Source organism: Aplidium turbinatum, chromosome 1 (genome assembly GCF_918807975.1).
Source record: "Aplidium turbinatum chromosome 1, kaAplTurb1.1, whole genome shotgun sequence".
Taxonomy (NCBI): domain Eukaryota; kingdom Metazoa; phylum Chordata; class Ascidiacea; order Aplousobranchia; family Polyclinidae; genus Aplidium; species Aplidium turbinatum.
This window is the reverse complement of record NC_137472.1, coordinates 54,919,185-54,934,350: the sequence shown is the minus strand read 5'-3', so window position 1 is coordinate 54,934,350 and position 15,166 is coordinate 54,919,185. Positions and strand designations below refer to the sequence as shown.

Sequence of the window (15,166 nt, the reverse complement as noted above, 5' to 3'; positions counted from 1 at the left end):
TATCTTCCATTTGGTTTGACAGTACCTTCAATATTTGTTTTATCAAATCAAATTTGCTTGTAAATCCCGAATTTGTTTCAATAGTTGGTGGAAAATTTTTTTTTTTAAACTATTGATAGCCATGGCATTAGATAATAATCAACGTAGAATTCATTACGCGTAGCCCAAGTGCATGAAAAGTCAAAGCTTTCTGCATAAGCCTAGCTAGGTGAAAAACGTAATTCGACGAAGAAAAAAGGAGCTATGCTACAGTAATCGTATTTTTTAATGTTTAGTAGCCTACTACAGGCATTCAAAAATTCTAAAAAACAGTGCAAATGTTGATTAAAGCTGTGAGTTGGTTTTGAATAGGAACGATGGATTCTTCAGAAAAAAAAAGAACAACTCAGCTAGCTAAACTCGTTCTTTGAACGTTGAATTAACGAAAAAAGACGGAATCTGCGAAAAAGACGGAATCTGCGAAAAAGACGGAATCTGCGAAAAAGACGGAATCTGCGAGCTAGTGATTGATTTTTGGACTTTAAAAGCAATAGTAATAATGTTTGTTGGACCTAGTATTTCTTCATTGAGGCTATTTCATAGAATTAAGTCACACGTTTTTGTTCTGAAAAACGTTTTTCTCTGTAGCCGTCAGAAATAGTTGTCTGAAATACACAGTTGAACGTTCTGATTGCTTTGGTGCTTTGAAATGCAGTTATGTCATCACTATGCACCACTAATGCTGACAAGTAATCCAGTATTCCATTACGGCGAATTAACTAAAGATTATTAATCAAAGCCCAGGGAAATATTTGGTCATGTGTTACAGTTATTCGGATTCAAAACGCAATTATTAACTTCCTTCCTAAAGTAGTGACGAGGCATTAACTATTATGGAACACTGACATCTCAGGAAACATCGGTTTCTATATTTAGTGTCAGTAAAAAAGAATATTTCAGCGGTTTTACGTATTAGTCGGTAAGTAATTTGACAAAATCTAACGACATGTTGCTTGGACAATGTTCTCAGAGATGTTTTTGATATGAAATTACGTTTTAGCTTCAGAGAATTAACGTCTCAGTCAGCAAATTAGTTTTGCATTGATTCAACGTTTAAGAAAAGTAGACTTCATCATCATCGGCCATGCCTGAATAGGGCGTCGGCTACCGCGATTTTCCACAACGATCAATCGTCTATTGATGTTATTAAATTTACAAAATTCTGGTTTGGCCATGTTAAAAAAGATTCTTAAAAATTTCCAAACCTGAACGCTTCCGGCGCCTCTGACCTGGACGCCGCTCCATCATTACCGAGTGCTCAATTCCTGGCTTACGACAGACGTGACTGATGAATGTCATTTGCCTTTTTTTTTTTTTTTACAATAGAATGGAATTGAAATTGAATGTTTATACCCTTCATATACTAAAAAAATGACCAATTTTTACGAATAATCCATCTTTGATATATTAGGTTGCATATATTATATATCACAGTGGGTAGCCTACTAATAAGTTTAGAACTAACAGTGCGTTCAGACCAGGAATTCTTACTCAGGGATGCTAATGCTGTCACCACTGCGACGTACGTAAAGGGTTAACATCTGTGATTTGTCTAATGTTTTTACCCCCATTCTGGGTTAGGTGAATATTTCTTTTTAGCCATCCAAGAAGGGAGTGTGATAACAAGTTGCGGATTTCAAAGTGGTGCCAACAAGGAAAATTTTATGAACCAAACAATAACCAAAGTTAAACCTGAACAATTGGCAATCGTTGACGTCTATTCGGTTTTTGTTTCAAGTTCAGAACGAAACAAAATATTTTAAAACTTGGGTAAGCTGCCGTACGTTTTTTTTTTAAGTTTATTTTAGCCTTTTGATTGATTGAATCTTTATCCTCGGACCGGGAAAGCTTCTTGCAGAGCTTAATCTTGGCAGTTTCGCGTACTTGTAGAGGCTTTGAACCACTAACACAAGCCCGGTCACCGAGATTGACAGAGTGAAGTTTCCGATTGCTCAAGTCTTGTTGCTGGGGAATCATTCCATCCATTAGATGCTGCTAAATTGGCGAGCAATCTTTAAGGTGCGTTGCTCAAGCGCACACCCCAAGAGTCGAACCAGCGCCGCTTGATCTTGAAGTTTCCTCGTTCCAGAAGTCAAGCGCTAACCAACTGAGCTATCGGAGCGCATTTTTCCATGATTACCCTTTTAACTGCTGTGTAACGTAGAATAAAGTAGTCTAGTACATTCTGATGTGTGTCAGATTACAGCTAGTCTGTTTCTGTTATCACGTAGGCTATGTATGAAAATATATTCCGCCAAAAGTGCATTGAATCATCAAGAAATAGGTTATGTTTGAAACGTCCTTTCGGTAAAGCAGGCTTACTTGTAAAGCATTGCTTCTATTTGAATCATCATCATCACGTACCGTCTCCTATCCGAAGGTTGGCTGTCATTTTCTTCCACAAGTCACGTTCTTCTATTTGAATAAGATGCCGAAAAAACACATTTATGATGGCGAAAGCTTTGTCAAAAATTGCACAAGTTCCACAACTTGACCGATTTTATTTATGTTAGCTACATATTTAGTCGAGAATACGCGTCGACCAGGTAGCCCACATGAAATGCCGGTTCTGTTCAAAAATCAATGTTGCATTTGACTGTTTGCTCACAATCCTCTTATTTTTTCCACAGTGAGCTATTGCATCAAAGAGTATTTACCCGTTTTGGTGGCTTGGCCATTATTTTTCTTTGTACCTATTGCTTCACCTCGAATCAGTCTGGCAATGTTTTCATTTGTTAGTGGTGGATATCAGTGGTGGATATGGAACAATGCACGCACGTGGTGACATTTTTAAACAATGGTTGAAGCGCCAAAGTCACTGCATAAGTGCATATAAGATGTGCACACCAAACGACTCTACTTTACTAGTATAGAGTCTCGGATGCCTATTGCAATAAATTCCAGCTGGTAAAATTGGTTTTGCTTGAGTTTATTCAACGTTTACAGTGGCAAAACATCAAAGGACTGATGGTACTTAAATAGAACAATTTACATTAGGTGAGAGGATAATTTGGGCGCGGTACAAACGAGATTTTCGGGCCCCAAATAAAGAGACATCTCAGAAAAACACAATATATCCAAAGAATATGAGGTCGTTTTCTGGGCCTTTTAGAAAGGTTTCGGGCCCCTAAAATCATCCCAGGCTCGGGTGAAAAAAGTACCCTTTGGACCCCCTGTCAACGCTACTGTGAAAAGCCTAGTCTCCATTGACGGTGATGATACCACGCAATGGCTAACCAACGAGTGCCATGACATATAGCGAAACGAAAGAAAAAAGGACTGATTTTTTTGTGAAACGAACTTCTCTGGCTGTTGCGATGACGCTGACAAAATTGCTTTTCTGCTTGTTTATTTGGAAACACAAAATAAAAATATTTATGCAAATCGGCCTTAAGCATAGTCTTGAGATAGGCTACAAAATATATTCGATTCGACAAATATATTAGGCTAATCTGTTTGATAGCTGAATGTCATGGGATTGATTGATCTTATCATAGCGACATGATGCAACACTTATGAATCCAATAGATCCCAGCAAACAAAATTATCCATTTTTCCATCGTTTCAACGTCTGGCAACGATGAGACGACATTGACAATGGCAACTTTTGTGGTTCAGTCATTTAAGCTATTATGACAAGCAAACGAATTGTGCTCTCCTTTCAAACCTTACAAAAGATCCAAAAAAATAGACATAGGCATTTAAGAAGGCTTGTGATTAGTTGTTGAACTTGACTTTGAATCAGTTGGCATTTGAACTGCCCACTCGACGTCTTCATCAGTTTTGAATGGGGTAATAAATTCTGAATGACGAATTCCAGTTGAAAATTGAGGGGGTCTTGGATGGTCTATTACTACTAGCTCCGGGTAATAATTTCCGGGTCCAGGTATTTTAGTTTTGTCTCCTGGCATATACCTTCTCGCCAGCATAGAATACATGGGAGCACGCTGTCTGTAGCTGTTAGGATCCACAATACTATAACGGGCTGCTCCAGGAGTTTTGGCAAGATCTTCAGCAAAACTTCCTGTGAGGCATCTTCCAGTCATAGAATAACTTGCGCTTGCTATTTTATTGATGACTTTGTTACCTAACAAACTTGGTAAAGCGTAATTGTTTGGAGCAGGGTAAGAATCGCTTCGGCGAAATCGAGTTCTTGATCCCATTGAGTATTTTGGAGCATGTTTCTCTCCTTGCGGATGAACTTTTTCGTTTTCATATTTTCCTGGTCCTGCCTGGTCACAAACAACTCAAACTATCAATTAAAATTGTGAAGTCAGATCTAGTTGTTTCAGCAAGTTAGTGGTGGCAAAGCAGGTTTCTAAACATGTTTCGAAATTGTGAACCGCGGATAACCATTTATCGATACGTTTTGTCGTTGTGTAAGCACATTGGTTTAACGAAAACACGCGATGATTTCCGTGTTATTATGACTAGATTCGAAGCTTGATTCGAAGTTAGGCCTACAAAACTAGTCTATAGAAAATGATGAAACAAAAAATACTCTTTTAATTTCAAAAAAGTCCAGTGACTGGATGACAGCATTAATTCTGACCTAGGCATAGACTGACTATCTGCGCAAGCACAATTTTGAATTTCTTTTTAGAAACAAAGCAAATGAGAGATTGTGGCTAGCAATGTTAACGCTGTTAACCTACACAAGATGGTAGTGCATGATGCATTGCAATAAAGATGTTGTTGCTAAGCAGTGAGCACTTGCCCAAGGTGTTTTTACATGCAAAAGCATTCTGTAAAGTAGGGCTTCGACCTGACGCACGGTCTGAGTCAGTGTTAAAGTTCACTGTAAATGACTGATTGAATCTTTATCCTCGGACTGGGAAAGCTTCTTGTAGAGCTTAATCCTGGCAGTTTTGCATACTTGTAGAGGCTTTGAATCACTGACGCAGGCCCGGTCACCGAGATTGACAGAGTGAAGTTTCCGATTGTTGAAGTCTTGTTGCCAGGAAATTATTCTATCCATTAGATGCCGCTGAATGGAGAGCAGTCCTTAACGTGCGTTGCTCAAGGAGAGCAGTATGCCGCTGAATGGAGAGCAGCAGAAATGCGTTAGTCACTTTTGTAAAGTTGGTAGTTGTCAGCAGAGGTGGGCAAAGTTACTTTCAAAAGTAACTGAGTTACAGTTACAGTTACTTGGCCAAAATAGTAACTGAGTTAGCGTTACAGTTACCGATTTTAAAAAGTAACTAGTTACCGTTACTAGTTACAGTTACTAGTTACTTTCAGTTACTCACAAATCTGAACATAAAATTCTGCACCTGGCCAGCTCTGCATGCAAGTCCAGTTTAACCGCAATGTTTGATACATATTGTTAGAGCCATCCATGCTAACATAACAGCACAAGTACAAAACCAACAAGGTTTTATTTAAAAAAAATACTCAGTGGCTTATATGTTTATTTCCTGTGAGAAATACGAGCATTTCAAAGTGCTCGTCACTCAGGCCTGCCCTTTTGGGCTTTAACATGTCCATCCTTGCCCAATCGTCGTCGTCGTGTGAGCTTCTGGGGCCGAAAGTCTATCCTTTTACCGCCCCAGATTCACGATGTTCCCGGACTACACTGGAAGGCTACTAGAGAGCAGCCAGTCTTTGGTTTCATCATCCATGACGCGCAGACCTTCCACTCCGTTAGGTGGCTTGAAGATGTTACAGTCATCGATGATGTCCGCCCCGATAGTTCAATTGGTTAGCGCGTCACTTCTGGAACGAAAAAGCTTCAAGATCAAGCGGCACTGGTTCGACTCTCAGGGCATGCGCTTGAGCAACGCACGTTAAGGACTCCTCTCTATTTAGCGGCATCTAATAGATGGAATAATTTCCCGGCAACAGGACTTCAACAATCGGAAACTTCACTCTGTCAATCTCGGTGACCGGGCCTGCGTCAGTGATTTAAAGCCTCTACAAGTATGCGAAACTGCCAGGATTAAGTTCTGCAAGAAGCTTTCCCAGTCCGAGGATAAAGATTTAATCAATCAATCAATGATGTGGTCTGCGGTCTGTTCCTCGGCACTACATTCACAGGAGGAAGAGGCCATTTCCTATTGGTGCATGGTTGAGCGGAAAAGCCCGACGCCCGTACGGAGACGGTTGAGGCGCACCCATGCCTGTATTGGTAGTGTCAGGTCGATGGAGCGTGTGTCGGCGTCGGGAATGAACGAATAGTCTGGTGATGAACATTATGAACAAGTGCTGCAATGAAAACAATATTTCTACTGCAGCACTTGACGGAATGGGAGTGTTATGTTTTTAAAACAGTTTTTTCATCGGTCCAATTGTGAATCTGGATCCGCTTAACTTGTCCTCAGGGTCCGCTTCCAAATACTCCTGTAACAGATTCAACGCGCATTGCTTTCTTTTCTAGGTATTTGCGTAAAGTGGTGCAAAAGTCCTCCGTGGCTCTACCTACCACCATCCACTTCAGCGTCGCTGCTACTCCCCTCTTCAGCAGACCAGTTTGCTTCTTCAATTGCTTGAAGCATGTTCTGTTTTATTTTTGTCTTCAATTCAGCAGTGTCGCTTAATGATCAGGCATTAAACACAGATAAGTCTAAATTGTAGGTGGAATGCAGTCGCTGTCCTCTAACCAATGACCAAATCTGGTTTGTATTGCTTCCACAAGAACGTTCACCAACGGCAAGCAAACAGCAATGCTGTTGCTGGTTTTAATGTCAGACAATCTTTTTAGAGGCATTGCAAGCGTTACACTAAATGCAATAAGTTTCAACTTCTTGAAGGTAACTATAACTAACTGACTATAAGCATCAACAAATTTCTTTTAATCGCTGCGTGTTTCTTGATGCTTAAAGTCAGTTAGTTAGTTACCTTCAAGAAGTTGAAATTTACTGCATTTTTATAAATATTTTCAGGTTCCTGATGAGGGCTTAAGTTAAACCGAAAACGTTTGACTGTTAAATTCATTTGTAAATATGTAAAATTTATTATTATAATGCTCAACCCTGTTGCATTGTTGTGTCTTGCCTGTCTTTGGTACATATTGATTAATCGCCAAAAACAACTAATTTAGCCAAATCAGTTATAAAAAATCGCCAAAAAAGAGCCAAATCATAAATATGAAGCTAAACGTCTTAAAAAATCGCCAGATTTCTGGACTTTGGCGATCAATTTGCCAATATGGCAACCCTTCTCCACCAGACCACAAAACAAAAGTAGAACCGCCCATGCGCAGTGCTGCGCCGATACATCTGCGAAAAAAATGCATTATTGCGCAAAACGCAGCAAACACGCACTAAGCAAGACACAAACACGTGCAGAGAAATAAACGGCAATTAAAAACTAAAATTTCAATACAAAAGTAACTTGTAACTGTAACTGTTGAAAAAGTGTTAAAATAGGAACTAGTTACCGCGTTTCGTTACTTTTGGAAAATAGTAACGAAGTTACCGTTACAGTTACTCAAAAAGTAACTAGTTACAGTAACTAGTTACTTTTGTAACTAGTTACTGCCCACCTCTGGTTGTCAGCCTCGGTCTTGTATACCGTAGAAAGTGAAACGTATCTGCAATGAATACAGTGCTGCACAAAACCTCATATCATTGGGCTTTGTCTGATGGTGTCAAAATGTTTTTGTCAAAATTGAACTTTAACGAAATAGTCGCAATACCTATAACTTCCAGAAGGAAAAGTTCACATGTCACAAGCTTTTGACTCAAATCAAAAAGTTGTCGGAAAATCAAAATTTCCTATCAACACTCAAAAGCTGCTGCGGCTGAAATGGTGTCCGACGTTTTTTCGTAAACAGTTGTTCATAAAGCAATTGTTCGTAAGCAATTGTACGTAAAACAATTGTTCGTAAAATTAATTCTTCGTAAAACAATTCATTCTAAAGCATTTTTTCGTGCATGCATTTAAAATTTGATGTATACGAAGAAATGCTTTACGAAGAATTGTTTTACGGATCTCATTTTACGAAAAACAGTTTACGAACAATTGTTTTACGAACAATTGCTTACGAACGATTTGCCTATAACCGGCTGAAATTAATCTCTTTTTAAAAACCACATGTTCACTTAAATATCGGAGAGGCCCACAACAGTTTACGAATCGTATATTTCCTAAAAATGACTTTAGTTAACTCAGCTATTTTATGCCTGCATTGATTACGTGCCGGTCGAAACAGTATTTTATACGTTACAACAGATAAATTTTATTTGCGTAATTTTCACAGAAATTTCGTTATCTGACGATTCAGATTGTTATGTCAGTGCAATTAAATATGTATTATTAGTAAACTCTACAGCATGAAAGAAACGTCTCTTAACTTATTTATCTAAAGTGAGATACATCATCTAACTCTCCAACTTTTGATTTGTAAAATTGTTATTGAATGAGCAATTTATAAAAAAATTTTTTTTATTACTTTTGATGATCTATTCTCTTTCTTTATCATGACGTATGTGAGTTTTACAAAATAAGAGGACACTATGCACTGGCTTTGCAGAATTATATGAAAGGAGATGCTGCCATGCGTTTATAAAAGTTTTGTTAGTACGTGCGCGCAACATGTCTACAGTAGAAACAATTGTTTAGTTTAAAGCAGTGAAATTTTAATTAACAGAGTTAGTATGCTTAAAAAAATAAAGTGAAAAGATTAATCTCGAATTAATAGATAACCTTTTCTAATGTCTCAGCTTCAATACTACTGCTGTATATCAACATTATATAACCTTTTCTTTTAACAAAATATAACTGTGTCATATAATAATATACAGAAGGAAACTTTACTTTTAGTAATGCATGTATTATTTAAAGGTTAAGATTACTCTAGCAACGAAATGAAAATAAATTTAAAGATATTAGTGCTGGTTGCTGCCATTTCGTGCCAAGTTCTTGGTCAAGGTAAGTCTTTGCATTTTTGTGTTTTTATGCTTTGTAATGCATACAGATTTTATGTAAAGCTTTGTCTGATAAATTAAATCATTTAGCCCCTATATGAAAAAAGAAACTTTAAAATCAAGTGACGTAAGTTTGACTTTCCTGGTGTGCGCATGAGCAACGTAGTCCAAGGACTGCTATTTATTCTGCGGCACCTAGTAGATGGCATGATTGACCGGGGCTGCGTCAGTGGTTCAATGTATGTGAAACCGCCAGATTTAAGCTCTTAAACAGACTTTTTCAATTTCAGAATAATCAATTAAAACTACACTTTTTTCAATGTATCCCTGTCATGCTTGACCCTCAATTTGAATATTGATTCATTAAATCTTTATCCTCGGATTAATAAAGCTTCATTGAGAGGTTAATCCTGGCAGTTTTGTTTACTGGAGGTATGCAGCATTGTTTCGTGTTTTGTTGATTGATATTTTGTTTCTTGCTGATGCAGACACTGGCACCAATGACAGAGCAACTGAAGAAGGTACAAAGGTGACCGACGTACTTCGTGGGACCGAAATAAATGATTCAACAACTGATACTGATGGAGACAAAACAGATGATGAATACAGCAAAATTACAAACGAACTAGAAAAAGAGGCTGACGATATGCAAGAAACAGTTGATGGGATCGAAAAGACGGTCAAAGTTGTCTTGAAGCAAGCCACAGATGTAGGGGATCCAATAAGCAAAGTGCTAAGACGACGAATGATCAGACTCTCTCGGCAACGTATCCGTCGCTTTGAAGCACGCATCAAGGACTTTCGCACAAGATTGCGTGGAATTAGAAAGAACGATCTTTCCATCTGGTTTGCAGAAATGCGATCATTAAGCAGAGCCGGAAGAAGACAACGGATAGGAGCCATCAGAGAACGAGTGGCAATATTCCGGTCAAAAATTGTCACGTTCCGTGAAAGAGGCTTCGGGTTCCGCAGACGCATCAGACAGATACGACGAGATCTCAGAGCGCTCAGAAGCCGACCAATCAGGGCCGTTGACAGGATTTCTCGGGCCCGGTACCCATTCATTTTCGGGCCCCCTTCACCGACAAATTGCTGTTAAAATGAGGATGACACATGCCGTTCAAAGTAGAAAATTAAGAGGAATATTATTTAAATATATTCTCAAAGATTTGTCGTATCCACGAATTTCCCCAACTGTGCCATTACGCATAGCCTAATTAGGGATTTCTCCAAAAACCACAAAATCCTTGCTCTCAATCATGATTTTCGTCGGTATGTTAAAATTGTTGGAGTTTTGTCAAATCGCTCAGAAGACGACCAATTGTTTCTTAAAGGAAGATGCATTTTCATTTTACAAAACCTTTATTACCCGTTCAACCACACCATTGACTACTTTAACAATATAAAAAAATTATTGCTGCACACAAACAGTAATAAAATTAGTATCATTTTGCATGTTAGTTTGGTCAAAGTTCTGTGGAAAACTGTTCAACACCAATTAAATTTTATGTGCAAGACATGTTATCATTGGTTTATTGATACATCAATGACACCACTTTAGATTGCAGTTCCTAACTCAAAAACGAAGGCCCAAATATCTCGATATTTCTTTTATTTGGAATGTTTACGGCTTTGTCGCAGTCACCATCAAAATAAGCAATGTAACGATAAAATTACACAACTTTTAGAAATTTTTTAATCAATCCTATAACAAGCCTTGTTTCAAAACCATCTATTCTGTTAAATTAACTAGCCTACTATTTTAAATGAAAATCATTGTATGATAACACTGCATAGAAAAATAAATACCTGCAAAAAAGTTAACTGTTTGTATTGACATTATTCTGGTTTTTTCATAATAACCCAGTATCCTAACCCAGGTAAAGGTCACACTGTTGGAAAGTCTACGAGACGAATACTTTTCAGTTTAATTCATTTAAATTGTTTAAAGAAGAATTCATCAGAAACCTATAAAAATGTCATTTACTATTTTTCACCTGACCTAACCTCTTTGAGTGTCTTTCAATTGCAAAACTTTATCAACATGGCGCTTCAAATCGCACATGGGCCTAGCATTCAACTTCTTTATAGTTTGGTTGAAATCATACAGATAGAAATTTGATAATGTCTTATAGCTTCTTCTTCTTGCTTATGAGGCAGCAATTCAGGTAACATCTCCCAATTGTTGCAACCAGAGCAGTGTCTTCATATCAGGGTCTATGAGATTCACATGTTCTTCAGGTCGAAACACTGGACAGTGATTTATGATGTGCTGTGCTGTTTGACAGTCACCACAAATACAGGCTGGTGAGTCACACAATCCCCAGGTAAACATATTGTGCTTGAAGCAACCAACACCAGTACGGAGGCGATTCAGAGTTACCCATTCTTTTCTTGGCAGGTCTGAGCCAGGTGGTACCGTAGTGTCTGGTGTGACTTGGAACTGGTTGGGCCGTGAGATGGTTTCCCAGCGATCTCTCCATGACTTTATCAGGTCGAAGTGACCTTCATGAAGCGCCACAATGTGTCGAGAAAAAGGGCGCCTGGAAGGCAGGCGTTGACGTGTGAGCTGTTGTGCGTCAAGGACTACACTGTGGAGGAGATGGCGATCATTGACCTCTGCCTTTAATGCAAGCCGTATGGTAGAATTCTCTCTGCGTAGTTTTGGTGGAGCGATGCCTGAAAGCACTGGTAGTAAGTCTGTAGGAGTTGGACGCAGGCATCCAGTGATTATGCGCATGGTGTCGTTAAGGGCGATATCTACTTTTCCTGCGTGTGTGCTGCGGCACCAGACTGGAGAAGCATATTCGGCAGCACTGTACATAAGCGCTAGGGCACTAGTGCGCAGTGTTGGGGTTTTGGATCCCCAAGTCGACCCAACTAGACATCTGAGAAGGTTGTTTCTTGCTGATGCTTTGGCACGAACTGAGTCACAGTGTTTTTTATACGTGAGTTGCCGATCCAAGGTCACTCCCAGATATGTAGGGCAGGGGTCATGTCGGATAAGGGTTCCATCTAGGGGGACTCGTAACTGGCGGCCAGCTTATAGCTACGTCTTAGCAAAAGAAACTTTCTACCACTCATCATATTATTCTAATCATAAAAGTTCTGAAATATTCTTCGGTAACTCAGTTTTATGAACAAATAGAATCTTGCTCCTATGTGTCATCATTGCATGTGTTTTTTGCTGTGTTTACTTGCGTTTTTAACTCAAGTTAAACAAAACTTGTAGAATTTATGCGCTTGTCTTCTGCAGTAAAATATTGTTTAAATTACGAGATATTGAACAGCATTGTACAGTTATATTCCATGCGTCATTTGCAATAGATCACTACAAAAGTTATAATTTATTCGTGGTTGAAAAAAAAAAAAAAAGCAAAAACCAACTAAAAGTGTTGCACATTGTGTAATCGTGTGAAGGCCGTTGAGAGGATAATTTGGGCCCAGTACCAATAAAAATGATTCTCTGACCCTAAATTAAGACACTTCTAAAAAAACGCACTATATCCATAAAATACGAGATAATTTCATCAAGAATCCCTGCCCTTTGAAAAGGTTGAAAAGTTAAAGGGGGTCCCATACTTGATTCAAGTATCGGGTATGAGAAGATAAGGTTCTCATTGTACTAAGCCTTCGGCACTAAGGAGAGTAGGGTGGCCAGTTCCTTTCTCTCGGCCGCCTTTACTTCAGCAACTACGCCCACCCAATTTATTACACCCTGGGTAAAGGTGAGCGGAGTTTTTCAACAACCAGCTGAAGCCGAGAGCCGAACACGGTTTGCATAATTGGAAAGCCAACGCTTTATCCGTTGCGCCATCCCACCACCAACCCACAGTTTACGGGTTGGCGGTGGTGAAAAGGTTAGCCTACGGGTTCCTAAAGTCATCCAAAACCAGAGTTCAAAAATATACCCTCGAACTCCCGTGTCAACGCTACTGCATGCTTCACGTGTGAAAGAAGCTATTATCTTCCATTTGGTTTGAAAGTACTTTCAACATTTGTTTTATCAAATCAAATTTGCTTGTAAATCCCGAATTTGTTTCAATAGTTGGTGGAAAATTTTTTTTTTTAAACTATTGCCAGCCATGGCATTAGATAATAATCAACGTAGAATTCATTACGCGTAGCCCAAGTGCATGAAAAGTCAAAGCTTTCTGCATAAGCCTAGCTAGGTGAAAAACGTAATTCGACGAAGAAAAAAGGAGCTATGCTACAGTAATCGTATTTTTTAATGTTTAGTAGCCTACTACAGGCATTCAAAAATTCTAAAAAACAGTGCAAATGTTGATTAAAGCTGTGAGTTGGTTTTGAATAGGAACGATGGATTCTTCAGAAAAAAAAAGAACAACTCAGCTAGCTAAACTCGTTCTTTGAACGTTGAATTAACGAAAAAAGACGGAATCTGCGAAAAAGACGGAATCTGCGAAAAAGACGGAATCTGCGAGCTAGTGATTGATTTTTGGACTTTAAAAGCAATAGTAATAATGTTTGTTGGACCTAGTATTTCTTCGTTGAGGCTATTTCATAGAATCAAGTCACACGTTTTTGTTCTGAAAAACGTTTTTCTCTGTAGCCGTCAGAAATAGTTGTCTGAAATACAGAGTTGAACGTTCTGATTGCTTTGGTGCTTTGAAATGCAGTTATGTCATCACTATGCACCACTAATGCTGACAAGTAATCCAGTATTCCATTACGGCGAATTAACTAAAGATTATTAATCAAAGCCCAGGGAAATATTTGGTCATGTGTTACAGTTATTCGGATTCAAAACGCAATTATTAACTTCCTTCCTAAAGTAGTGACGAGGCATTAACTATTATGGAACACTGACATCTCAGGAAACATCGGTTTCTATATTTAGTGTCAGTAAAAAAGAATATTTCAGCGGTTTTACGTATTAGTCGGTAAGTAATTTGACAAAATCTAACGACATGTTGCTTGGACAATGTTCTCAGAGATGTTTTTGATATGAAATTACGTTTTAGCTTCAGAGAATTAACGTCTCAGTCAGCAAATTAGTTTTGCATTGATTCAACGTTTAAGAAAAGTAGACTTCATCATCATCGGCCATGCCTGAATAGGGCGTCGGCTACCGCGATTTTCCACAACGATCAATCGTCTATTGATGTTATTAAATTTACAAAATTCTGGTTTGGCCATGTTAAAAAAGATTCTTAAAAATTTCCAAACCTGAACGCTTCCGGCGCCTCTGACCTGGACGCCGCGCCATCATTACCGAGTGCTCAATTCCTGGCTTACGACAGACGTGACTGATGAATGTCATTTGCCTTTTTTTTTTTTTTTACAATAGAATGGAATTGAAATTGAATGTTTATACCCTTCATATACTAAAAAAATGACCAATTTTTACGAATAATCCATCTTTGATATATTAGATTGCATATATTATATATCACAGTGGGTAGCCTACTAATAAGTTTAGAACTAACAGTGCGTTCAGACCAGGAATTCTTACTCAGGGATGCTAATGCTGTCACCACTGCGACGTACGTAAAGGGTTAACATCTGTGATTTGTCTAATGTTTTTACCCCCATTCTGGGTTAGGTGAATATTTCTTTTTAGCCATCCAAGAAGGGAGTGTGATAACAAGTTGCGGATTTCAAAGTGGTGCCAACAAGGAAAATTTTATGAACCAAACAATAACCAAAGTTAAACCTGAACAATTGGCAATCGTTGACGTCTATTCGGTTTTTGTTTCAAGTTCAGAACGAAACAAAATATTTTAAAACTTGGGTAAGCTGCCGTACGTTTTTTTTTTAAGTTTATTTTAGCCTTTTGATTGATTGAATCTTTATCCTCGGACCGGGAAAGCTTCTTGCAGAGCTTAATCTTGGCAGTTTCGCGTACTTGTAGAGGCTTTGAACCACTAACACAAGCCCGGTCACCGAGATTGACAGAGTGAAGTTTCCGATTGCTCAAGTCTTGTTGCTGGGGAATCATTCCATCCATTAGATGCTGCTAAATTGGCGAGCAATCTTTAAGGTGCGTTGCTCAAGCGCACACCCCAAGAGTCGAACCAGCGCCGCTTGATCTTGAAGTTTCCTCGTTCCAGAAGTCAAGCGCTAACCAACTGAGCTATCGGAGCGCATTTTTCCATGATTACCCTTTTAACTGCTGTGTAACGTAGAATAAAGTAGTCTAGTACATTCTGATGTGTGTCAGATTACAGCTAGTCTGTTTCTGTTATCACGTAGGCTATGTATGAAAATATATTCCGCCAAAAGTGCATTGAATCATC

At 38.7% G+C, this 15,166-nt stretch overlaps 1 protein-coding gene and 1 pseudogene across 1 annotated transcript; one reads left to right on the top strand and one right to left on the bottom strand.

Moving 5' to 3' along the window:
* Positions 1-3,594: 3,594 nt before the first annotated feature.
* LOC145780896 (ciliary microtubule associated protein 1A pseudogene) lies at positions 3,595-4,114 on the bottom strand (annotated as a pseudogene).
* Positions 4,115-8,830: 4,716 nt separating this feature from the next.
* Positions 8,831-10,322, top strand: LOC145783844 (uncharacterized). The gene is made up of 2 exons (XM_082595612.1): positions 8,831-8,910; positions 9,395-10,322. The coding sequence occupies exons 1-2, from the start codon at positions 8,847-8,849 to the stop codon at positions 10,003-10,005; spliced, it is 675 nt and encodes a 224-aa protein (XP_082451738.1). The 5' UTR covers positions 8,831-8,846; the 3' UTR covers positions 10,006-10,322.
* Positions 10,323-15,166: the final 4,844 nt, after the last annotated feature.